The sequence below is a fragment of the Eublepharis macularius genome, chromosome 5, assembly GCF_028583425.1.
Source record: "Eublepharis macularius isolate TG4126 chromosome 5, MPM_Emac_v1.0, whole genome shotgun sequence".
Lineage (NCBI taxonomy): Eukaryota > Metazoa > Chordata > Lepidosauria > Squamata > Eublepharidae > Eublepharis > Eublepharis macularius.
In genome coordinates this window covers 69116712-69138654 of record NC_072794.1, presented here as the reverse complement: position 1 = coordinate 69138654, position 21943 = coordinate 69116712, and the positions used below count along the sequence as shown (strand labels likewise).

Genomic DNA, 21943 nt, shown 5'->3' with positions numbered 1-21943 from the left:
ATGTCATGTGGAAGGGGCTGCAGCCAAGGTGGGCAAATCATTTTATCCTGTCTTGTGCAACAAGAAATGCTTTCTGTCTGAAAAGGGCCAGTTTGGATTCAAGTGCATTAGAGAAAGCAATGGCATGACCTCAACAACACCAGACTCCCTGTATTTGTATGCACTATCCCTATATCCGTGCACAGCAGCAGCAACAGCAAATAATACTTTATCTTGTGAGAGGTTGCATTTCTTCTGTTTATTATAGAGCCCAATCAACATTAAGAGCAAAGTGGTTTCCATCATTAGTTTTTTGATTTAAATTATCATTTGAGGCTTACATTGTGAACCATGTAGAGAAGACCTAATCAAAGTGCACATATACAGATACCACATTCTGCTGGAATAAATAGGTGTGGACACACAGCGCTCCTCTTAACAAAGAGTTTCCTATCTAAGAAGACACAAAGGTTGGCATGGGGGAAGTGGATACAATCATCAACATATACAGTGCTCGGATCGCCTTACAGGAGCTTCATTGTTCTACACAAATGCCTCCTGTGGCCCTCGCTATCATTACAATTAGCTGGGTGATTTTTTTTTAAAGTTCCATTAAAGCATTAATTCTCAGTTTTCGAAAAGAAAGTGTGGCAGCTGTTGGAAGAGCTTCATGATTATTATCTTTATAATTATAAAGGAGTGCTATTTCTGAAAGGGAGTTAGAGCGGCTCGTTTCACTTGTCTTGAGCTGTTCTGGTGCAAAGTGACAGATTTTTATGCTACTCAACAAGAAAAAGAAAGAAAGAAGAAAGCAGATATCCCAGCCAGTACCAATCTAGAGTGACTTGTTAAAGAGTTGCTAATAATAACAATAATCATGGAAAGCTGGAAGTACACTACAAGCAGAAGAAGAAGTGAAGACAATGCACAAGTGAGTTCCTCGCCCCCTGCTATTTCTTGGGACTGCAATGATGGCAAGAGCAGAACGGCAGATCCTAGTGAATTCTGAGAAAACAAAAAGAACGTTAGCTGTATAGTATACACATAATAACTCTCACAACTCAAATGAAATGAAACAATAGAAAATCTTAGGGCAAATGCTTACTCCCTTTCTAACAACTTCCCTTCTAATAGAAACAGTTCACTCTCATTCTAACTTTGGTTGTGTGCTGCTGGTGGGTTTTTAATCTAAACATTGTTCAAAATACAATCGGAACAAAACTAGCGTAAAATATTCATAGAGCATCATTTAATTTATACTGTGTAATTCATTAGCATTAATTTACAAAGCAAAATGTGGGTTTTCTTGTTGCTGTATCTGAGATATTTTGGGCTGCCTTTGTTGTATCAAATCTGTAATTTGCACCAGAGCACCCCTTGTATCCTGACGCAATAGATCTAAATAAATACAGCATTGGTTTATATCCCTGCAGTTAGAGAATATTTTGTGTTTGGCAAATGTGTCTTTTACAAGCTTTTTACTACCAAGGAAAAAGTACAGAGTTCCCCAGCTACTTCTTCACCTTGAGGCCAAAGACCCACATAAGAAGAACAGATGGGCCTATTCCCACCCCCCTGCATCATCTCTACTTACTGCAGTGCCTGCAGTGCTTGGATAAACCAAGGAGATGCTCAGTACTACGGCATCACTAATTGTTGTCCTGTATTCATGCAGAACTAGGTTTCCATATTGAAAGCTGCCACTTAAAATGCAGGAAGTATGTGACCTCTTGACACTACATCCAGGTGCCCAGGTCCACCGTGAGAACTTTCAGTAAGACGTGTGCTGCCAGTTCTTCACTGGGAACTCAATTCCCAAGAGCATGGGAGCCCAGTTCCAATCAGAACTATAGTGTGTAAGGAAAGGTTGTTTAAGCCTTCCCATGTAATTTTAATGAACTAAAATGGCCCAAGGAGTTCTATTTGCTCCACAGAATTCCCAAGGGGCACTGGTGGCCTTAGCTATGGGGCAACTGAGGCATCTGACCTGGGCCCTGTGCTGAGGGGTGAGGGAACTTCCATGCAGCAACAGCAGCTCGAGGTAATGCATGAGGTAGAGAGGGAGGGGCGCTGCACCCATTTGGCTGTTTGCTCACCAGCTTGCCTCACTCAGCCAACTTCACCACAGGCAGCTGTGCAAGAACAGCTGCCGTTATCCTCTCATTGCTAGCCAGGTCCTGCAGGTCTATGCACCAACCATGAAGGAGGGAGGGAGCACAAGTGCAAATCCTTTTGTTGACTCTTCTGCTATACTTCTTTGAATGATAGACAATAGGTCAAATGAGCCGGGAAAGGGAGCAGGCAAGCAGTGTAGTGCTGGGCGGCTGCACCCCCTCCCCCTTTGGGGCTGCCAGGGCCCTGAGTAACTCCTTTCCTTTATTCTTGTTCAGTGAGTTGGGTGGAAATAAAAGGGACATGGAGGGCCAATCTTTGATTTTGTCCAGAACCCAAGAATAATTTAGACAGCCCCTGCCCACAGGAAATGATACCCCCCCCCCGAGCCCATTTCACAGCAGAAGAATGAGGTGTGGCTTAATAACCCTCTCCCTACAGTTCTGATCTGGAAACCGAGTTCCCAGTAGCTAACTCACAATGCATATGTGACTGAAATTCCTCATTGTGGACAACACAAGGACTACATGGCATGCCATTAGGCTTTTTAGGAGTGTGGCAACACAGAGTCAAGCAAAACATAGATGATACTGTGGCAAGCAGGGCAGAAAGAACCATTAAATAGGTCAAGGATGCTGATCACTTCTGCCTTATGGGACAGCCACATATACATAGAGTTCTGACTAGAGATGGGCAAGAACAGCAATACAAACTAAAAAAAAGCCATGAACAGCCCAATCAGCTGTTCATGAACAAGCTGTTCCTGAGGCCCCATTCTAAACAAACAGGTGGTCGTTGCAAGCCTCCTTCGTTGCTGTTCATCAAACCAGACATTCTGGCACCTGCAATTAATTCGCTTAGCAACCAGAGGTAGGGACTGCCTGAACTCTGTCTGAACTCCTGCTGTTGCCCTGGAAACCCCAATCTAAGCCCAATTTAGCTTGATAGGCAGGACTTCCTTTCAAGTGTAGAGCTCCAAATTTGTTACAAGGAAGCAAAGAGCAGGGGGGGGGGGCTCCCAGCTCTGGTTTTGCAGACAGTGAGGGAGAGACAGTTGCTGTTGGCATTTTGAGAGAGAGACAGGGAGAGTGCATTGGAGCTTGAACTTTCTTTGTGGTGGGATAGGGATCTACCTCTTCAAGTTCCAGGGCTGCTGCCAGGCTCTGGGCCAAGCTATTATTTATTACTTGTACCTTTCCTGCTGCCTGGTCAGGTACGGTTTCTGGGAGTGGTGCGGTAGGGATCTACCCCTTCAGGTTCCAGGGCTGCTGCCAGGCTCTGGGGCCAAGCTATTATTTATTATTGGTACATTTCCTGCTGCCTGCTCAGGTCAGGTTTCTAAGAGTGGTGTGGTAGAGATCTTGATGGCTGGAGGAGAGCCTGATGGCCCCCACGAACAACAAACATGTTCGTGACAGGATCATGTTTGTCAGTGTTCATTGTTCGTGGATGGCAATGAACAACGAACACCATGTTTGTGTTTTTTTTCTGTACATGCCCATGTCTAGTTCTGACTATAGATACTCATCTGTTCTTGATCGTTTTGATGATAAAATACTGGGTTGGCTTAGCCTACATTCTTAGGACAACATTGTTGTTTTAATCTAGTAATCTAGAGAATGGAAAGGTGAGGGGGGGCGGTCTATGGCTGAAAGTCCAGCCTGTAAGCTACCTGGAGGGGAGCCATATAGAAGCCATATATAGGCTGGTCTTTAGGGAACGAGCACCAGGGTAGATACATATATAAGGGCTCAATGAAGCCAAACTTTTAACATATCTCAGAAGGTTTAGTATATGAGCCTTTCTATTGAAATCAATGGGGTTTAAAGTGCTTGTCTTTAAGCTAGACCATGCTTTCTGTTTCAAGCAAAGAGGATCCTCCTCACTAGGCCAGTAAAACTCCTTACACATGACTAGGGTCATTCTTTGGGTACAAGTGCACACTCACCTTCACCATTAATTCCGGTCTTCTAAGTCAGAGGATGTATGTGCCTCTAGATATATCATTTGTGCAGTGAAGTCTTGCTGCTGCTCGCTTTCAGAATGTTGTGTGATCACATGAATGCTTTCTGTCACTGGCAGATTTTCTATGTGAGATTCTTCGTGACTTATTTGGCTACTTCCACTTCTACGTTTTTCCTCCAAATGGATTACTTCCACAAGCTCTTTGGTTTCTCTCTCCTCAGAGCTGTCACTCTGAGAAATCTGCCTTTCTTCTCCTACAGCCACAAAAATGTCCTCCCTTGTGGCATCCTCATGAGGTGACATTTCCTCTATTAAATCTTCAAGTCCATCTTTCATAGCTTCCACACTAATCTGTGATACTTCACTGATTAGCTTTTGTATCCCAAATAATATTGCTTCCTCTACATACTTTATAGGGACTATTTCTCCTCCCATCCCCTCTTCTTTTTCTTCTATTCCTGCTTTCTCATCTTCAACAGTTACCACTTCCTTCAGCAACAGCGTATCAATTGATTCTTCTGCTCTTAATGTTTCTTCAGATGCTGTTTTCACTTCTTCTTGGAGTCTTGCATCATTCTCCTTTCTCCTCTCTTCTTTTTGTATAGATGATTCAGATACTTGCTGTGTTTCTGCCGCCTTTGCTGCAGTCACATCTTCTATGCTGTGTCCCCCCACTATGCTCACCTCAGAAACTATTTCTCCTTTAGGTCTTGAGTCTACAGACACCACTTCTCCCTTTGTCTCTAGATGTTCAGCTTCCACCGTCCTTTTCATTACCACCTTTTTTCCTGCCTCTGCCTCCTCAGCATCCACCTTCCCTTTAACCACCACCTCTATTTCCACCTCTGCCTCTTCAGCTTCAACCTTCCCTTTAAGCACCATCTTTCTTCCTACCTCCGCCTCTTCAGCCTCCACCTTCCCTTTAACCACCACCTCTCTTTCCACCTCTGTAGCTTCAGCTTCAACCTTCTCTTTAAGCACCATCTTTCTTCCCACCTCTGCCTCTTCAGCCTCCACCTTCCCTTTAACCACCACATCTCTTTCTACCTCTGTAGCTTCAGCTTCAACCATCCCTTTAAGCACCATCTTTCTTCCCACCTCCGCCTCTTCAGCCTCCACCTTCCCTTTAACCACCACCTCTCTTTCCACCTCTGTAGCTTCAGCTTCAACCTTCTCTTTAACCACCACCTCTCTTTCCACCTCTGCCTCTTCAGCCTCCACCTTCCCTTTAACCACCACCTCTCTTTCTACCTCTGTAGCTTCAGCTTCAACCTTCCCTTTAAGCACCATCTTTCTTCCCACCTCCGCCTCTTCAGCCTCCACCTTCCCTTTAACCACCACCTCTCTTTCCACCTCTGTAGCTTCAGCTTCAACCTTCTCTTTAACCACCACCTCTCTTTCCACCTCTGCCTCTTCAGCCTCCACCTTCCCTTTAAGCACCGTCTTTCTTCCCAGCTCTGCCTCTTCAGACTCTACCTTCCCTTTAACTAACACTTTTCTTTCCGCCACTGCTTCCTCATCTTCCACTTTCCCTTTAATCTCAACCTCTCTTTCTGCCTCATATTCTTCAACTTCCTCCTTCCCTTTAAGTACCACCTTTCCTCCCACCTCTTCAGCCTCCACCTTCCCTTTAACCAAGGCCTTACTTTCCTCCTCTGCCTCTTCAGCTTCAACCTCTTCTGGCTTTGACATCATTATTGTTTCTTCAGCCAGCATCACCATAGCTTCTGGCGCAATTGCATCTTCTGTAAAACACTTGTCTTTCTTAGTTATCAGCTTTCTTTCTGGACCTGTCACTTTGGATTTTGACACCTGTTCTATCAATTCCTCTTCAACTCCCACTTCCACAGCTTCCATTGGACTCTCTTCTTCCTGTGTAGGATCCTCAACCAATAACCTGTCTTTTACTGTTGCTTCTTTTTCTGAATTTCCTTCAGCATTTTGCTTATCTGCTTTTTCCTCTCTTTCAGTTGTTACTATTGCTCCATAGCTGTTCTTATTTTCTTCTTCTCTTAGTAACATGCCCCTCTCAGCTTCCCAATCCAGTAAGGGCTCGTCCATCCAAGTAGCCAATTTTTCTCGTGCTACATCTTCATTGTTAGACAGAATTTTCATCTTGCTCACTCGAGATGTTGTTTCTAATTTTTCCTCCATCAGACATGACTCTTCCTGGTCAGATGAAACCTCCCCCACAAGACCATTGCTACCAGGTACTGACTCTTCTGGGACATCTACGTTTTTGTATATGGTGATAAACTCTACCTCTTTTGATGCTGGTGTTACAAGCTGTGTCTCCATAATAGGATCGCTTTTCAGTTCTACATTTACATATTCATCTCCATTCAAAGAAATACCTTCTGTAATTTCATTTTTGATTACATTAGGTTTTCCCCCAGACTCTTCCTCATGTTCAGTTTTTTGCAGAGTTTCACTTCCTCCAGCTTCAGCTTCTTCCATAGTTTTTCGTGGCATCCCCACAGTGTCCTTTTCCATAAATACAGTTCCCATAACCACATCTGCCTCAGTTTCTGCTTCTATAACCTCATTTACCCCATGTTCCTCTTCCTCCATAGTAGCTTTTCTTCCTTCTAATTTTATAGCTTCTAAAACTGCAGCTGTTTCACCTGTTTCTTCTGCAACTTCATTGGATGCTTCCTTGTTAGCCATTAACCCACCAATGAACATCTGGTCCTCTACATCCTTCCTCTCTAACTTGTGGTAACCCTCCAATATGTCCTCTCTTTTACACGATCCGTCTCCTAATACTGTCTCCTTCAGTTTTTCTACTTCTTGGTCTTCTTGTGCGTTCCCCTCATATGATTTTCCTTCTTCATATATCATGTCTTTTTCTACACTGTCCATTTCCAGACTAAATTCAACCAGTGCTGCTTTCTCCAGTTCTCTCTCTTCTCCCTGTGGTTCATTCTTTACTGCCTGCTTCAGTGTAAGAGCTGCAATGTTTTTGGCTGATGATTTTTCTTCTAGGGCTGTTTCTTTGCATCCTTCCTCAGCTAGACGCTCCTCTTCCTCAAGTGTTCTTTCATTGCTCACCATCTGCTTGTCTTTTTCCACTTGCAGTGTAGCCGCCTGTGATCCAAGCATTTTCAATTCTTCTGCCAACGAATCTCCATCTGGCACTATTAAAATAAGCACAGCTTGAATTGCAATTATGATAACTGTATCAGTGTCAGTTTTTTTCTTCTTCTTTTTAAATACATTTTTATGAGAGGTCTCATATTTTTCACCTTCCCTTTTAGATCGTAGCTCACCTCAGTCATGCTGGCTCATTTGGTGGGACCTGCTTTGTTTGGATCTGCTTTCTACTTATGATAAATAGTGACCAGGCTTAGATGGGTTAGTAAACCTTGTACATAAACTCAACTGATACTTCTCCTATAAACATGACTATAAACTCAAATAACTCTACACACTAAGTGCCATAAGGGCACAGTCTGGCACCTCAGTGCTTAAATCAGAAGTGCAGGAATAAAATATTCAGGGTAGGAGGGATTAAGTGGCCACATGTATCTTGTCTGTATGGATTAACTTTGCTGTACTTATTTATCCTGCTGCTGTTTTGAGTGGTTCTTATTTTTCCCCTTTTACCAGTTTTATTAACTTGCTTGTTTTAGTAGTATAATGTTGCTAGGACCTTATTAATTTTAATGCTGATTTTTACAGCTGCTATAATTACTTCAATGTTTTTTTCTTAGTTTTCTGGTCTTATACTGTGTATCTTTCAATGCTATTGGTATATGCACATTGCCGAGAGGGGGACATAAATATTTTAAATACATAAATGTATTTTTATGCTGCTATAGTTCCTTCCCTGGTTGTTGATCATACCTGTTCCATGATCACCTAACTTCAATTCCAAGGAGTTCAGGGCAGTTTACATTGTCTTCCTTCCTCCATTTTCCCCTCACACCAATCCTGTGAGGTAGGTTAGGCTGAAAGAGAGCAACTGACCCAAGGCCACTCAGCAATCTTCATGGCACAAAGGGGATTTGAACCAAGACCCCAGTTCAACTTTTTAACCATTACCAAGCTGGTAATGAGCTTTTGACAAGGGCCCCCTCTCCTGAAAGCAGCTGCAACTCCCATTCACTTTGATAAAACCTGTGCAACAGAAGTTTTCAATGAACATTATCCTTCATATAGCAAAATCTACCATGTACCTCTATGAAATTAGATATTGGTTGGAATCAATACGATGCCTTTTTTAAAAAAAAATCAAAAGATCTTTGACCCCATTCCAGAGCAAGCTAGGAGTGATTAGGGTCCATTGACATTCCAGTTAGCTGGATGTAACTTCTCCCTTTGATTTCTTAAGGACTACTTTCTTTGGATCAGAGCCATTTTTCTTAAGTGAGATACTCTAGAAACACATTATTAATTGCATTGCATACACTATGCTCTAAAATTTGGCAGAAGGTTTCTAAAAAGATTATATTGGAATCTATAAGAAAAAAGGTTTGATCTGGCTTGTATGCTTGTATAATTTAGACACCTTGCAACAAAAATTGTGAGAGCTGAATTGCTGATGGGCCCTTTATGAGTGACATTCACTGAACAATGCAATCAAACCAGACAAATCTTGGAATCAAAAAGCTGCATCTGAGAGGAAAAGAGCTGGAGAAAGTGGCTATAATTCAGCCAGAAGAACCGGAAGAAAAGCAGCATTCCTAAGAAAAGCACCTTTTGCCTCTTACAAAAATTGTTTATAGGAGCAGTGAAAATGAACAGTATTGTATAAAGGGGTAGAAAACCACACAAGTTTTTGGGCCTCACTTTCAGATCAGCCTCATTAAGAAAAGGCATGTATGCCATGTAGGTCAAAGGTCAAGTAGGTATTTGGGTAACTAAGGGCCACACTATGTGGTGAGGGATATACAACTGCTGCCGACCCACATCTGCAACCTGCGTTTCTCAACAAAATCCAGTAGATTACAATCTCTGATCTTATGGCATTATGCTCAAAGTTTTATTCCTCCTCTTATTTCTAATCTTTGTCTTTCTTTTTTGTTTTCTTTTTTCTTTCCTTTTGTCTTTTATTTCTTTGCCCTTTTTACTGGGCTTTTAATCTTACTAATAAAATAAAAATGTATCTCTCAAAAAGTTTTATTCCTCCTCACAAGCAGCTACAAGTGAAGGGAAACTCAGAGTGCAAAGACATCGCACAGTGAGTTTTACTAGACATCACAGACATAGAGGTGTGCAGCCAGTCACACATATGCTTGACAAGTTGGGCCCTAGCTTCTTGATTCAAGCCAGACAGGATATGGTGATATGAACAACAGAGAAGACCTACCGGACTGGGTAAACAGTCAGTCTAATTTTGCATTCCAGCAGCAGCCAGACAGATGTTTTGAAGATGCATTTGGGCTAGAGCTTCTCCCCTCCCCCAGCACACTGACTGAACAGTGACCCTATGAAGCTAGGGATGCCATTCCCCCACTGAGGGTAGAGTATCTCTTGCTCCCACCCTCCACCCCTCACCTCTACTCACCTGGCTGATGGGGGAGGAAAGGTGGGGGAATGGGACCTCCCAGGTGTGCTCCTGGGGTGGCATGATGACGTCATCTCCTAGAGTGATGTCTCTGCGCTGTCCCTGTGTGCATGCTTTCACACCTATGCAATGATGCCACTTCGTGCAAGAGCGAGGAGCAGCAGGAAAGACCAACAAGGTAAGCACCGAGTCTCTCCTCCTGCCGGGAGGGTAGAGGGACCTGGCATCCCTATATGGAGCCATCAAGGCTAATAAACACTAACACCTATCCTCTATGAAACTGTATTCCCTTTCATAAAACTACCTAAGCCAGTAGCTATCACTATTGTGAGGGAATGTATTAATTACATAGCTGTGTGAATAAGTCCCATCTTCAGTGTATGCTGAACCAACTATCAATCAATTTCATTGGGTAAACCCAAAATATGAGAGAGGGGGGAAAGTCTTTACCTACTTACTCCAAACACTCATATTAATATAAACCTTTATCTTACCTCTAAATGCTTTATCCTTTCATTTTAAGGAAGATGCTTTAACTGCTTGACCATTTTAGATGTTCTTTCCTGAACATTTTCCTGTTTATCCACCACTACTGATCTTCCCTGGAAGTGTACAGCCACTGGAGAGTTTGGGGTTTTCTAGAGTTCACTCTCTGTTCATATAATTCATTGGCAAAGTCCAAAAAATCCAAGAGAGCATGCTGGTTAAAATGGCTAACATAATAATGCAATGTTATGCAGGGTTACTTCTGGCTAAGCCCATAGATGTCACTGGGCTCAGTAACTCCATAGGGTTCATTGCAGCTGACCGTCACCTACAATAGGCTCCAGAATCCTTAGCAAAATGCAAGAATTCTGCGGCAAACTAGTTCTGATAGAAAGTATTCCCTGAAGATAAAGTACATTTGAAAACCACTGTTTCAGCTAAACTTTAAATGTAGATTATTTATTGACACAATTGCATCTATGCCAGGAAAGAAAATAAAAGAAGGAAGAATTATAAAACAGAAAAATTTAAGGATTTGTAACAATTCAAGCAGAGTCCCCATTTTCTCAGTTGACTTTACCTTCATTTTTATCTTGAGCAGAAATAATGTTCTCCTCCTCTTCCTCTGCACTGGAATCACTGTCTTCAGGTTCAGAACTCAAAAGGTGATCCTTTTCAATGGCCTCTGCTATTTTCTCTTTGACCAATTTGTACTCTTCAAAAAATAGCACAACAATCACAAAACAGGGAGCAAAAGAGAGAAATTGGGAAAAATATTGATCACAAACGGGCTTAAAAAGTCATCTACTGGCAGTTAAGGGGTCAATTAAAATTTAGCAGCCTTCACTCACAAAGATGCATTAGACACACATCTGACGCAAACAGCATTCCAGATTTAATAAATGAAAAGCTGCATGCAGCAGTATCTCCATGGTGCAAAAACAAATTTTTAAAAATCAGTCACAAAAAACACCACCAAGCCATAAAGTGACCTCTGTTCAGAAATATTTTTAATTTGCAAACAACCAAAATAATTAGACAAGAAAAAAAATGTTATTCTGCTGAAGATAAACTCAGCGCATATTTATAGTACTAAGCTCCCAAACATAATTCAGATGATTCTTTCAATTCCCTAAACAAGTTAAGTAGCTTGCAAGGCTTTTCTCATCTTAATGCATGGGCAGATCTCAATGTAAATCCCTGTGCATCAGCACACAAATATTTGATATTCCTAAATGCATGAGAAATGATGTCTATGATTTTGCTACATTTTTACCACATTCCTATTATGCCCATGACATAGTTTAAGGTTGTGCTGTTATTTTCATTGTAACCTCTGTGCTTATTTAATCAGGTTCTTTACATTTCACTGGTTCTTAACAGAATATGTATTATTAATATTGCATTCTATCAGCTTTGCAATCACTAGTCCCAAAACAAAGCATGTAAGATTTTTCTTCTTTCGTCCAAAATGACAAATAATAGGTAATGTATCTTACAAAGGTAAACTGCTTGGTACTAGTAACTCCATTTTTGGCAATGCAACTTCAACTAATTAGTCATTGCAATGTAAGACTTCAAGCGACAATAAATCCTGAACATACTGGTCCAAATCCAGCTCTAGTCAAGGACACTTGCATGCAGATAGTGGCCCCAAATTAGGATCCACATCTCCACTGGCTGGCATGTCCAGCCAACTCAGCAAGGCCCAAAGTGGCAGTGCAGTACAGATACTCGTCCAAATGGGCAGCTGCATCCACATCAGCTACACACATACAGAGGGGCTTCAGTGAGTGGTTGAGCATTTTAGGTTAAGCAGTAGGGGTAACCTAGGGGGAACCATGTCAGTTTCTTTAATCTGCTACATCACGTTTCTTTCGCATGTCTCTTTCCAGTTCTTTGTCTTCTGTGCCCCTTTACAATTCTTTCTTTTCCCTTTCCCATTCTGCATGTTTCATATGTCACAAATTCAACCTGAATCAGACATTTTGGAAGCCGGTATATGGCATGTGGAAAACAATTAATTCTTAATAAACACATAATCAAGTTGTGGATATGATTGTTTTTTTATTTTCCAAGGGGAAAGAATCTGGCCAGGATTGATCAAAGGGATGCTTCTTCTATCCATCTTTAGAAAACTCCTGTATAACCCCAGATTGCTAGCTGAGTGTCATGAGAACTTACCCCATTTATTTAAGATCTTACACTGATTATACTGTTCTTCAAATTCGTGTATTTCTATATAATTAATAACAGTGTTCATTTTTATGATTGTGCAAAAATTAAATTACAATTTGTACTCTGTTTCCCAAATTTGCCATGACCTAACTTATTGCCTCAATATACGACTACAAAGCTTTAAAAATCATTATCAGTAGCTATTAGGAATGCCAACCTCCAAGTAGTGGCTGGAGATCACCCAGAATTAGAATTGATTTTCAGTCCATAGAGATCAGTTCCCCTGGAGAAAGTGGTTGCTTTGGAGTGGATTCTGTGATATACCCTGCTGAGGTCCCTCCCCTTCCCAAATTCTGTTTTTTCCAGGCTCTGCTCCCCAAAAACTCCAGGAATTTCTCCACCTGGAGCTGGCAGCCCTAGCTAGCCATCCTATAATCCACTCATTCCAATGAAAGCAGTAGAGTTTTAAAACACTCTTTGTTAAATGGTATATTAATTTAAATCTATAACTATCAAACAACTGTTTAATTATCATGTTCAGAGACCTGAGCTAAATAGAAATGATGATACCCTTTTACTTTCAAATCTGTGGCAGGCCATTAACTCAACCCACATGATTACTCCATGCTTCCATTTTGTATTAGAACACTTAATCCTATGTGTGTACTTGTTCAACGGTTAATAACTTCATTCTTCAACAGTATTTAAATATTCATCTCATCTAACAGTCTAATTGGAAAGTTGCTCACATCAAGAACTCAGCTTATGGATGACGGGAAATATTTCAAACAACTAAATACCTATAAATAATTCAACATAATCATCCACAACTGTATTTTTTCAATTTTCCTCTGTTACATATATAACAAATTGCAAAGAAATGAAAAGCAATCCAGCACCAAGATGTTTGCAAACAATTCCAGTTTTTATAACATTGTGCTCATGCCAAACTATTTCATTCAATGCAAAGCAATAAGAAACAAACCATCAACATTATAGATTTCACCACTAGAAGAATACACATAAAAATACAAATCAGAAATGTTAGCATGACTTGTGGCTCTCTTTCCCATCTACATCACCACATATTCGATTTGAATGAACTGAGTCCTGATTAGGATGATTTCACCATGATCTAAATAATGCACACCTTATATTTCCATGCCTTCCAATTGCCTGATCAAAGACAAAAATAATAATTTGCACAAATAGCAGGTATGATTATGATCAAGAGAAACAAAATTTAGAACATACATATTTTCTCATGGGTAAAATTAAAGATAGGGGATTAGTTCATAGTTTTACAATGAGAAATCTGGAATCAAAGGTTTCATCTAGTATTTTACTGCACCCAAATGATCAAAAGAAATCACTGGCAGATTAGTTTTAGATGTCATTAGGATCTGAGCCCGGAAACCTTTATACTGATCAGCTAAGTTGAATACAATAATTCCTCAAGATTTTTCTATGTTCTGTAATAGTATTTCCAACTGAGATTTTAGAAGTGATAGCTACTAAGTCTAGGAACATTGCTAACTCTGGGATCCATTTAACATGGTTCTCCCTGCTTCCATCTAGAGAAGAAAAAAATTCAGTTGTCACATACCGCCTGACAAACAGTAGTGATGGAGACAAGAGAAAGGCTCACCAAAGCCTCACATGTTAAATTCCACTTCAACACTTGGCTCAGCCATTTCAGGACACATCACATCTGATTATTCAGCACACATACGGTAAAGCAGAAAAATCACACCAGTCAGTCCCCTGCCACCACTTACCTGGCTGGCAGGGGAAAAGGCGGGGGAACAGGCCTCCCAGTCGTGCTCCTGGTGTGGCACAACAACATTACTCACAGGAGTAACACCATTGCACAGGCCCCAGAAGCACTCCCATGCTTTGCAGAGGGCCGATTTGGGCCTCAAATGGGCATGCAAGGAAAGAAAAAAGGTAAGTGATGGGTCCATTACCCCCCTCCCCCACCAGGACGGTAAGGGGACATGGCAACCCTATATTAGGAAGAGTTAAGTAATAGTAGTCCACATGCCATATCAAAAAAACAACACAAAAATGCAGCATTCCCATAAAAATAAATACAGAATGGACCCACCACAGTTCTTAGTCACCATACTCACCACCTCTGTCCTCAGTATCTGAAAGCTCCTTGCTTCTGTACTCTGCTTCTGGAATGTTGCCTTCCAAATGCACTAACACATCCTCCTCCCTGTTTTCCCTTACGTTCAAATCTACTGACCATATATGCTTGGCTGTCTCTGTGACCAAAGTAATGTCCTGAAGATTTGTTTCTATCATGTTTTCATGAGAAATGCTGGACACATTTTTGTCTGTTGTGTTTTCTGCTTCACTTATGTCCTCCTCTTCCTCCAGACTAGTTTCTTGATCTTCCTTCCTTTCATTTTCATTTTCATATTCTGAATGTATGTCAGAATTTTCTTTATCCTCATCTTGTCCTCTTGTTTCACGGTCAGAGTCATTTTCACTGCTATATACAATGCTGCTGGATGAGAGGGAAGGCACACACTTCCTGTCTACAAACAGTAAACATAATTTCATTTTAATGGTCTTGCATTCAATTCTTGCAATAATTGTTTACCAGATAGAGAGACCTTTATGGAAGTGCAAAGGCTTTCTAGGGGGAGGTGAGAATCCATTTCGATTAACTTGTCAAACACTATGCTTTGTGTGGATAACATTCCAGATTCTATCCTAAACCAAAGCCAAACTGGGGAGTGGTCAGCTTAATGCTCAGTGGTAGCCAGTCATGGAGTGCCTGCCAGTACTGTTCAATGTATGAATCACCTGAAGTTCCCTTTTTTACTTGTTACAAATTTCAGCACTCCTACCTCATATACTGGGACAGCGTGCTATATACAATCATCTCAATATATGTGTGATACCATTTCATGGGAATATGACAATGCACTTATTTTTCAGCTTCAGTATATATCATCAGAAACTCAGGCTTGTTGTGGGTACACATTCACATGTACTAAAGCTTGAAAATGTGTGTGCTGCCCTATTCACCAAACACAGTGATTGCACATATCTGGTATGTGAGGCTGGAGCACCAAAAATGTAACCACCCAAAGGGGCTTTTGTCTTTGAATGATCCTTAGAAATGGTGACAGAAGAAGCAGCATGGCTCATATTTCCTCTCCTAGAGATATTCTACACATAGTTCTCATGGGAAATATGTGAAGGATTACCAGTATACTTAAGGAACACCTGCTTCCAGGTGAACCATGGTCATCTTTGGGGCCCTAGTTCAGGTATCCCATTATCTGAGGCTAGCTGAGTAGCAATCTCATTTCCAGGGAGATTTTTCTGTCCCCCACTATTGTTGTCTTCCACTAGTGGGTGAATACTTTCTTTTTTTGAGCAGTGATTCTTACTGACCCTCTTTCCTGTTTATCTTTTAATAGCTCGTGCATGCACATATACACATATATATACTTTTTGTTTTTAAGCTGATTTTAATTTTTTAAAACCCCTTTTGACACCTTGAAGGCCCTAATTGGATGGTGGTGGTGATGGAAAGTGCTGTGAATTCACAGCTGACTTACAGCAACCTCTGCTGGGGTATTCAAGGTAAGAGACATCCAGAGGTGGTTTACCATTACCTGCCTCTGCAGAGCCAGCTGCCATAGCACAATGGTTAAGTGGTTCAACTGTGAATCAGCACTCTACTGATTCGAATCCCACTACTGCCATGAGCTCAGTAGACAGCCTTAGGTAAGCCATTCCTCTTAGCCCAGCTCCCCAGCTGTATTGTGGAGATAATAATAACACTAACTTGTTCATCACACTAATCTGTCCAGAAGAGCGGTATATAAGCGCAGTTATTATTGTTATTATTACATACAATTGCTAACCAAGGCCAATCCTGCTTAGCTAGAGCCAGGACAAGGGCATTTATGTATCTCATTCCTATACATACAACATGTATGTGGTGACAGAGATGCTACCTCTGCCACTGCTTCAGAGAAACATGCCAAGCTAATCCCAACTTCATTGAATTTGAATCTCCAGGTATGTAAAGGGCTATGAGATCTTTGAGCTACCCAGCTCATTTAAAAGTATTATCAGTTTTTTGAGAATATAAACAGGCCAGGCCAGAAATAGCTCTTTGCATCAGCAAAACTGTCTGCATTACTTTCCAGCTAATGAGTCATTCTGATTTATTCACAGGATTATGGTCTACTAGGATTTAAGAATCATAAGTTGTGTCTATCTGACCAGTTCCCTATTTATGCCTTACTAAAAGTGCATTTGGAAAAATAAGAACTGTGGTCTCCCAGCTATCTAGAGAGGCTATTAAAATCTTCCATATTTGGTTAAATTCTGTCTTCAGTAAGAACTGCCCGAGTTACTGAATCCATAAGCTGTCAAAGTGCACAGGTATGAATCCATTACATTCATAAAACAATGACTCCTATATCATCATTGGGATGTTACTTTTCAGTGAAAAGAAAGTAAAAGAAATATCCCCTCAAAACTCTTTGTAATCTATTGCCCCAGTTTTGAAAATAAAGAAGTCTTTTTCACACATTCAAGATTTTTCTGCCTGTGAGTGCTTTCTCAGAACTTCCTTAGAGTGAAATCAGAAAGGTACACAAAGATTCTGATGCTGTCACAGGACATACTTTTTAATGAGCTGTATCTGGGTTTCCTGGACCCACCTCACTTTCCCTGAAGCCACACAACAGAAATGGTGAGAAATGAAATTTTAAAAGTCTTTGAGGATCCAGTTCAGCTCAGGACTGCAGTGTTGGGGGAGAACATGCTCCTTCCCTTCCCCTGCACCATTTTCCTGAGCCAATGGAGTTATTTACCCCATTTTAGAGCTGTGTGCTCTTTAAAGCCTCTCCCACTGCAGTTGCAAGCCGAATCAGGCACCCACAGTCTTTTTCCAGCACTGTTCCCTGCAGTTGCTGCAAGGAAAATAATTTAGGCCTGACTAGGGTTGCAACCTCCAGGTGGTGGCTGGTGATCTCCCAGAATTACAACTGATCTCTAGGCCACAGAGATCATTCCCCCTGGAGAAAATTTATTTTGGGCTTCCCCTCCAAAATTTCCAGGAATTCTCCACCCAGGAGCTGGCAACACTAGTCCTCCTGACTCATTAAAAAAGTATTGGGTAGTTTGGCACTGCCAATTTCACTCAGTGACCATCCTTTTTGAATGATGAGTAGTACCTACTGAAATTGCAGAAACTATAAATGGCTCCAATATAGCTACTGAAGAATATCTGGATGGACACCCCACCCCTACCCCCAACTCATAGTTGACACTTGTGCTGATGAAAAGGGTCATCACTGCTTGGGAACACAATACAGATGGTCATCTTGTTTCAGGAGGCTCCAGCAACAAATACATGCACTCCCTAACCACTCTTGCATGCTATTTAAAATACACATCAATAAAGGCTGTCATGCCTATCCAATTACCATGATCATTGCACTTAAATAATATATCATTGGGATTTCTGCACTGAATGGATCAATTACTATCTATCCCACAAAATGGATCAGGATTTGCAGTTAAATGTCTCTTAGCTGAAATTTGTTCATCTGTAAAACGCAGAGCACATTATTTAAATCCCTGCTGAGAGCTCGTATAAGGGTAGATCTACTCTGCTTCTATTTTAAATCTACAATTAAAACAACTTTTAAAATGGCTTAATGAATAACATGCAGAATTAATGTTAAATAGTGGTAGTAGTACCATAGCATGCACGAGTAACCAAGCATGTTATTGTACAAAATGTACGGTTGAGGAAACAACAGTCAAAAGGAATTTATTCTGGGCTTCATCAGTTACTTATCCAGAAATGCAGCTTGCTGTTTGTCTAAATATAATTAATTGAGTTCATGTACCCATATTAATAACAACCCCCCCTAAATCAGCCTTATATACAGCTATGCTGCAAGCATTACAGCAGTGACGTGAGATAGACAAAGGATCCCTTCTTGTTTACCACTTAAGATCACTATAACTACAGCTCAGTCAGCTCCTATGTTAATTTCCTTATTTACCACATCAGAGCTTACTAGTAGCTGTTCCCCCCCCCTTTGCTTTCTGTATGCTTTAGAATGACAAAAAACTCTGGTGTTCACTCATCTTCTCAAAAAGAGAACACACAAGAGGAAGCCATCTTCCTTGGCTCTAGGCAACATTCTGCTCCAGGGCAGGGAAGAGACAGGAGCAGTTTAAATACATCCAAGCACAGATGAGTTTGCACAGAAACTTTGCAATCACTTCAAACAGGGATTAAACAGCTACCAAGATGTTTACAGAAATGTTTAAATCAGTTTTCAGCACGATTCCCTCAACTGCAAACCATGCCAGTGCAAGGGTCACTACAATATGCATGCGTTAGGGGAGACAAATAAGACGCCCATGCAAATGAAATGTACAGGGGGTGGTGTTAGAGAATCTGCAGTCCAAAGTCAAGGATGTGGGTCTGTTATTCCCACCCAACCCACTCTGAACAAGAATACAGCAAGTCCTCAACAGATATATGCCATCAATTTAATAATAATATTAACTGTGCTTATATACTGCTCTTCTAGACAGATTAGTGCCCCACCCAGAGCAGAGAACAAGTTAGTGTTATTATTATCCCCACAATACAGCTGGGGAGCTGGGACTGAGAAGAATGGCTTACCCAAGGCCACCTACTGAGCTCATGGCAGTAGTGGGATTCGAACCAGCAGAATGCTAATTTGCAGTTGAACCACTTAACCACTGTGCTACAGCATTAGAGATGCAGATATACGTTTGCGTTAGTTACAAAGATGATGCCATGGAAATAGGAAATCGCCATCCCCAAAGGCAGCCATGCCTCCTAAAAACACAACTAAGCTCTCTGACTTCCGGAATGAGACAGTGGCCGTCATCACACGGGCTTTTATTTAGCACTAAAATGGTGTTATTTCAACACTGTAGCGATTTTCTCTCTTCTGCTTTGTGCTTGATAGTCGCACTATTTTGTGCCTCAGTGTGAATGCCTCACATCGATGTATTTTGCCTCGCAATGTCCTATGCCCTCCCTTCAATCCCAGAATCCATTTCTTCCTGCGACTCCCCTTTTTTTTATTTTATTATGTCCTTATAACGCCATAACGACATAACACAATGCAAACTTTCTGCTGAAGTAAAAATGACTCAATCGCCATGGCAGAGTCTTCAGCGATGGGGATCATGCCAGACAGGGAGTTTTCTGCGGGCAAAGGGCTATTTATATAATTTCAAAGTTGGAAAAACAAAAGGGTCATAATGTTTTGCTCTAACGGAATGTTTATATGCTGTTATTCCGTTATAGTGGAATTAAACGCCAGAATAATAAATAAAAGGGGGGGGGGAGCTGCTTCTGCGCGGTTAGAGAGAACAGAACAGAGTGCTTCGGTGTGGACAGCTGGTGGCGCGAAGAGCCGTTAGGTGACCCAAAGAAACGTTACTGTGCCGATAACAGGTAGGATGCTATATGCTGTAAATTTAACGGAAGAGATGCCCGTGTGACGACGGCCAGTGAAAGCACGAGAGGGGAGTTTTATGAGCTCCCTGTCGTGACCTTCCTGGTTCCTTGGGAGCCGAGAGATCGGACCCCCAAGCCCTCCCCCGGAGAGGGGAGGCAGGCTGGAACAAGGTGGAAGAGCTTAGGGGGACTGGCGAACCTCCTGAAGCCCAGATACCGGTTCTGAAGCGAGGACCAAAGAAGGAGCCAACATGGCTACTTAACTGTGAACCCGGGAGTCCAACAGGCCGAAAAAAACTACAGCAAATCAAGCAGATTCTTAACAAGACAGATAAAAAAAACAATTCTAAGAGAGCTTAACTGACCCCACAGCCTTCCATCAAGTAAGTGGACAGATTCATGGTTTTACAAGGCAATTCAGCTTAACTACGAGAGCTGGGAGGGGCAGAGACGGGGAGGAATGACTCTCTCAGCAACTGCTGGAATGCTATAAATCTTTGAATATAATTAACCAAAACAAAGCTTTTTACCACTTTCTGAAATGGCTTCTTGGCAAGAAGAGATACTTGTTTGTTTGCAAGAAATGTCTAAAATAATGACGGAGTTACTAATTAAAGCTGGTGCGATATTTGGAGTGGAAAAGGATAAAGGGATTACAAGAGATCACAATCCAGAAAAAATTTCTGGAGGGACAGACTTAACTGAAAGGAAAATCGAGCTAATTGAGGGGAAAATCAATCTGCGACACACTTAGGAAAATGGACAATCTTACCAGGACGTCCCCTTCAAGACACAAAACTTTAGTAAAGAAAAGGTGGGGCCACGAATCAGACCTGCACGGAGAGAAACAGGCATCCCAACACAGAAAGGGGATAAAAGAATGCAGCGGATCTTAAAACAGAAAAACAAGCAGAGGAGAAACTACATCCATACTGATCTCCTTCAGAAATGGCTGGAAGACAAGGGAATCTACCTTTGGTGGCCCAGATCAATGAGGGATTGGATGTACTACGTCTCACAAAGAAAGAAGAAGAAAAAAGCAGATCTGCATGGAAAGAATTAAGCATGCCAATACTGAAAGGGGAAAGAGAGATTAAGGACTGGATGTACCACTTTTCATGAAGAGAGAAGAAAAAACAATGATCAGAATCTTGGGGCATATCAGGACTTATTAACTGCAGACTCAAACACATACCTAAATAGCTTCTCCCTTCTTTCCTTCTTTTCTCTTTTTTATATAACACCATATAGTCTATGTTAATGGGTCTTCGGAGTTTATTAAATGTACTTAGACTGTACTCCTCAAAATATAAACTAGCTAAGCTAAATGACCACCTGCTCTTCTTAACCTTAAGAGTATGAAAATCCAAGTAAATAAGTCCAGATGGTCAAAATAAAATAGATGAAGGAGTTACTGTCTTTAAAAGGTAAAATTGTGTTTTAACTATATAGTTATGTGATCACTCTAGTCTTATCAATATGAAAACCCAAGCAAATAGTTTTGGCTAGAACAAAATAGATGAAAGATATATATATATATATATATATATATATATATATATATATATATATATATATATATATATATATATATATATATATATATATATATATATATATAATATTGATTTGGCCTCTATACCCTTACTATTATGAAAATACAAGCAGACAAGTCTGCAAGGCATGGCCAGAACAGATATAAGAAAGATAGGAAAATATAAAAAATGCTCTTATCTTTATGTTGATGTATATTACTGTCCTGCTGATATTGTATGTTTTGCTACATCCACCTCCCACTCCTAGAATGATTATGGATCTAAAATCCCTGAGTAAAAGGTAAAAGAGGTGAAATCTGATCTATCTGTAATATGCACAAAAGAAAAAAATTACTAGAAATATAAGCTACAGAGTAAGTGGATTAAAAATATAGAAATTAATAAAACGGAATCTTGAAGGTATATGGGGCACTAATTACATATATAATAGCTTTTTATATCTAGATGGATGATTATGTGTCTTGTATGTGAATCTCATAAATGCTTATGGCCTGTTGTAACCCCTCCCTATATATTATAAAAACCAAATAATTTTTTTTTAAAAACACACACACAACTAAGCTCTCAGAGATATTTAAAGGCACTAAATTAATGTTCTGGAAGAATTAAATCTGCCAGAACATACAAGCTTCAAACATCTTAAACAAGGCTTTTTCGCTCCAT

General features: G+C 40.8%; 1 protein-coding gene across 3 annotated transcripts in view; it reads right to left on the bottom strand.

The window, feature by feature from the left end:
* Positions 1-219: 219 nt before the first annotated feature.
* Positions 220-21943, bottom strand: part of ERICH3 (glutamate rich 3) — a 91768-nt gene continuing 70044 nt past the window's right edge. For all 3 annotated transcript variants that reach the window (XM_054981205.1, XM_054981207.1, XM_054981206.1), the window contains 4 exons: positions 14362-14775; positions 10632-10766; positions 4040-7193; positions 220-984 (listed from right to left, as the gene is read on the bottom strand). In XM_054981205.1, the coding sequence (XP_054837180.1) occupies positions 4048-7193; positions 10632-10766; positions 14362-14775 (3695 nt within the window). In that variant the 3' untranslated portion in view covers positions 220-984; positions 4040-4047. The remainder of the gene's footprint in view (positions 985-4039; positions 7194-10631; positions 10767-14361; positions 14776-21943) is intronic.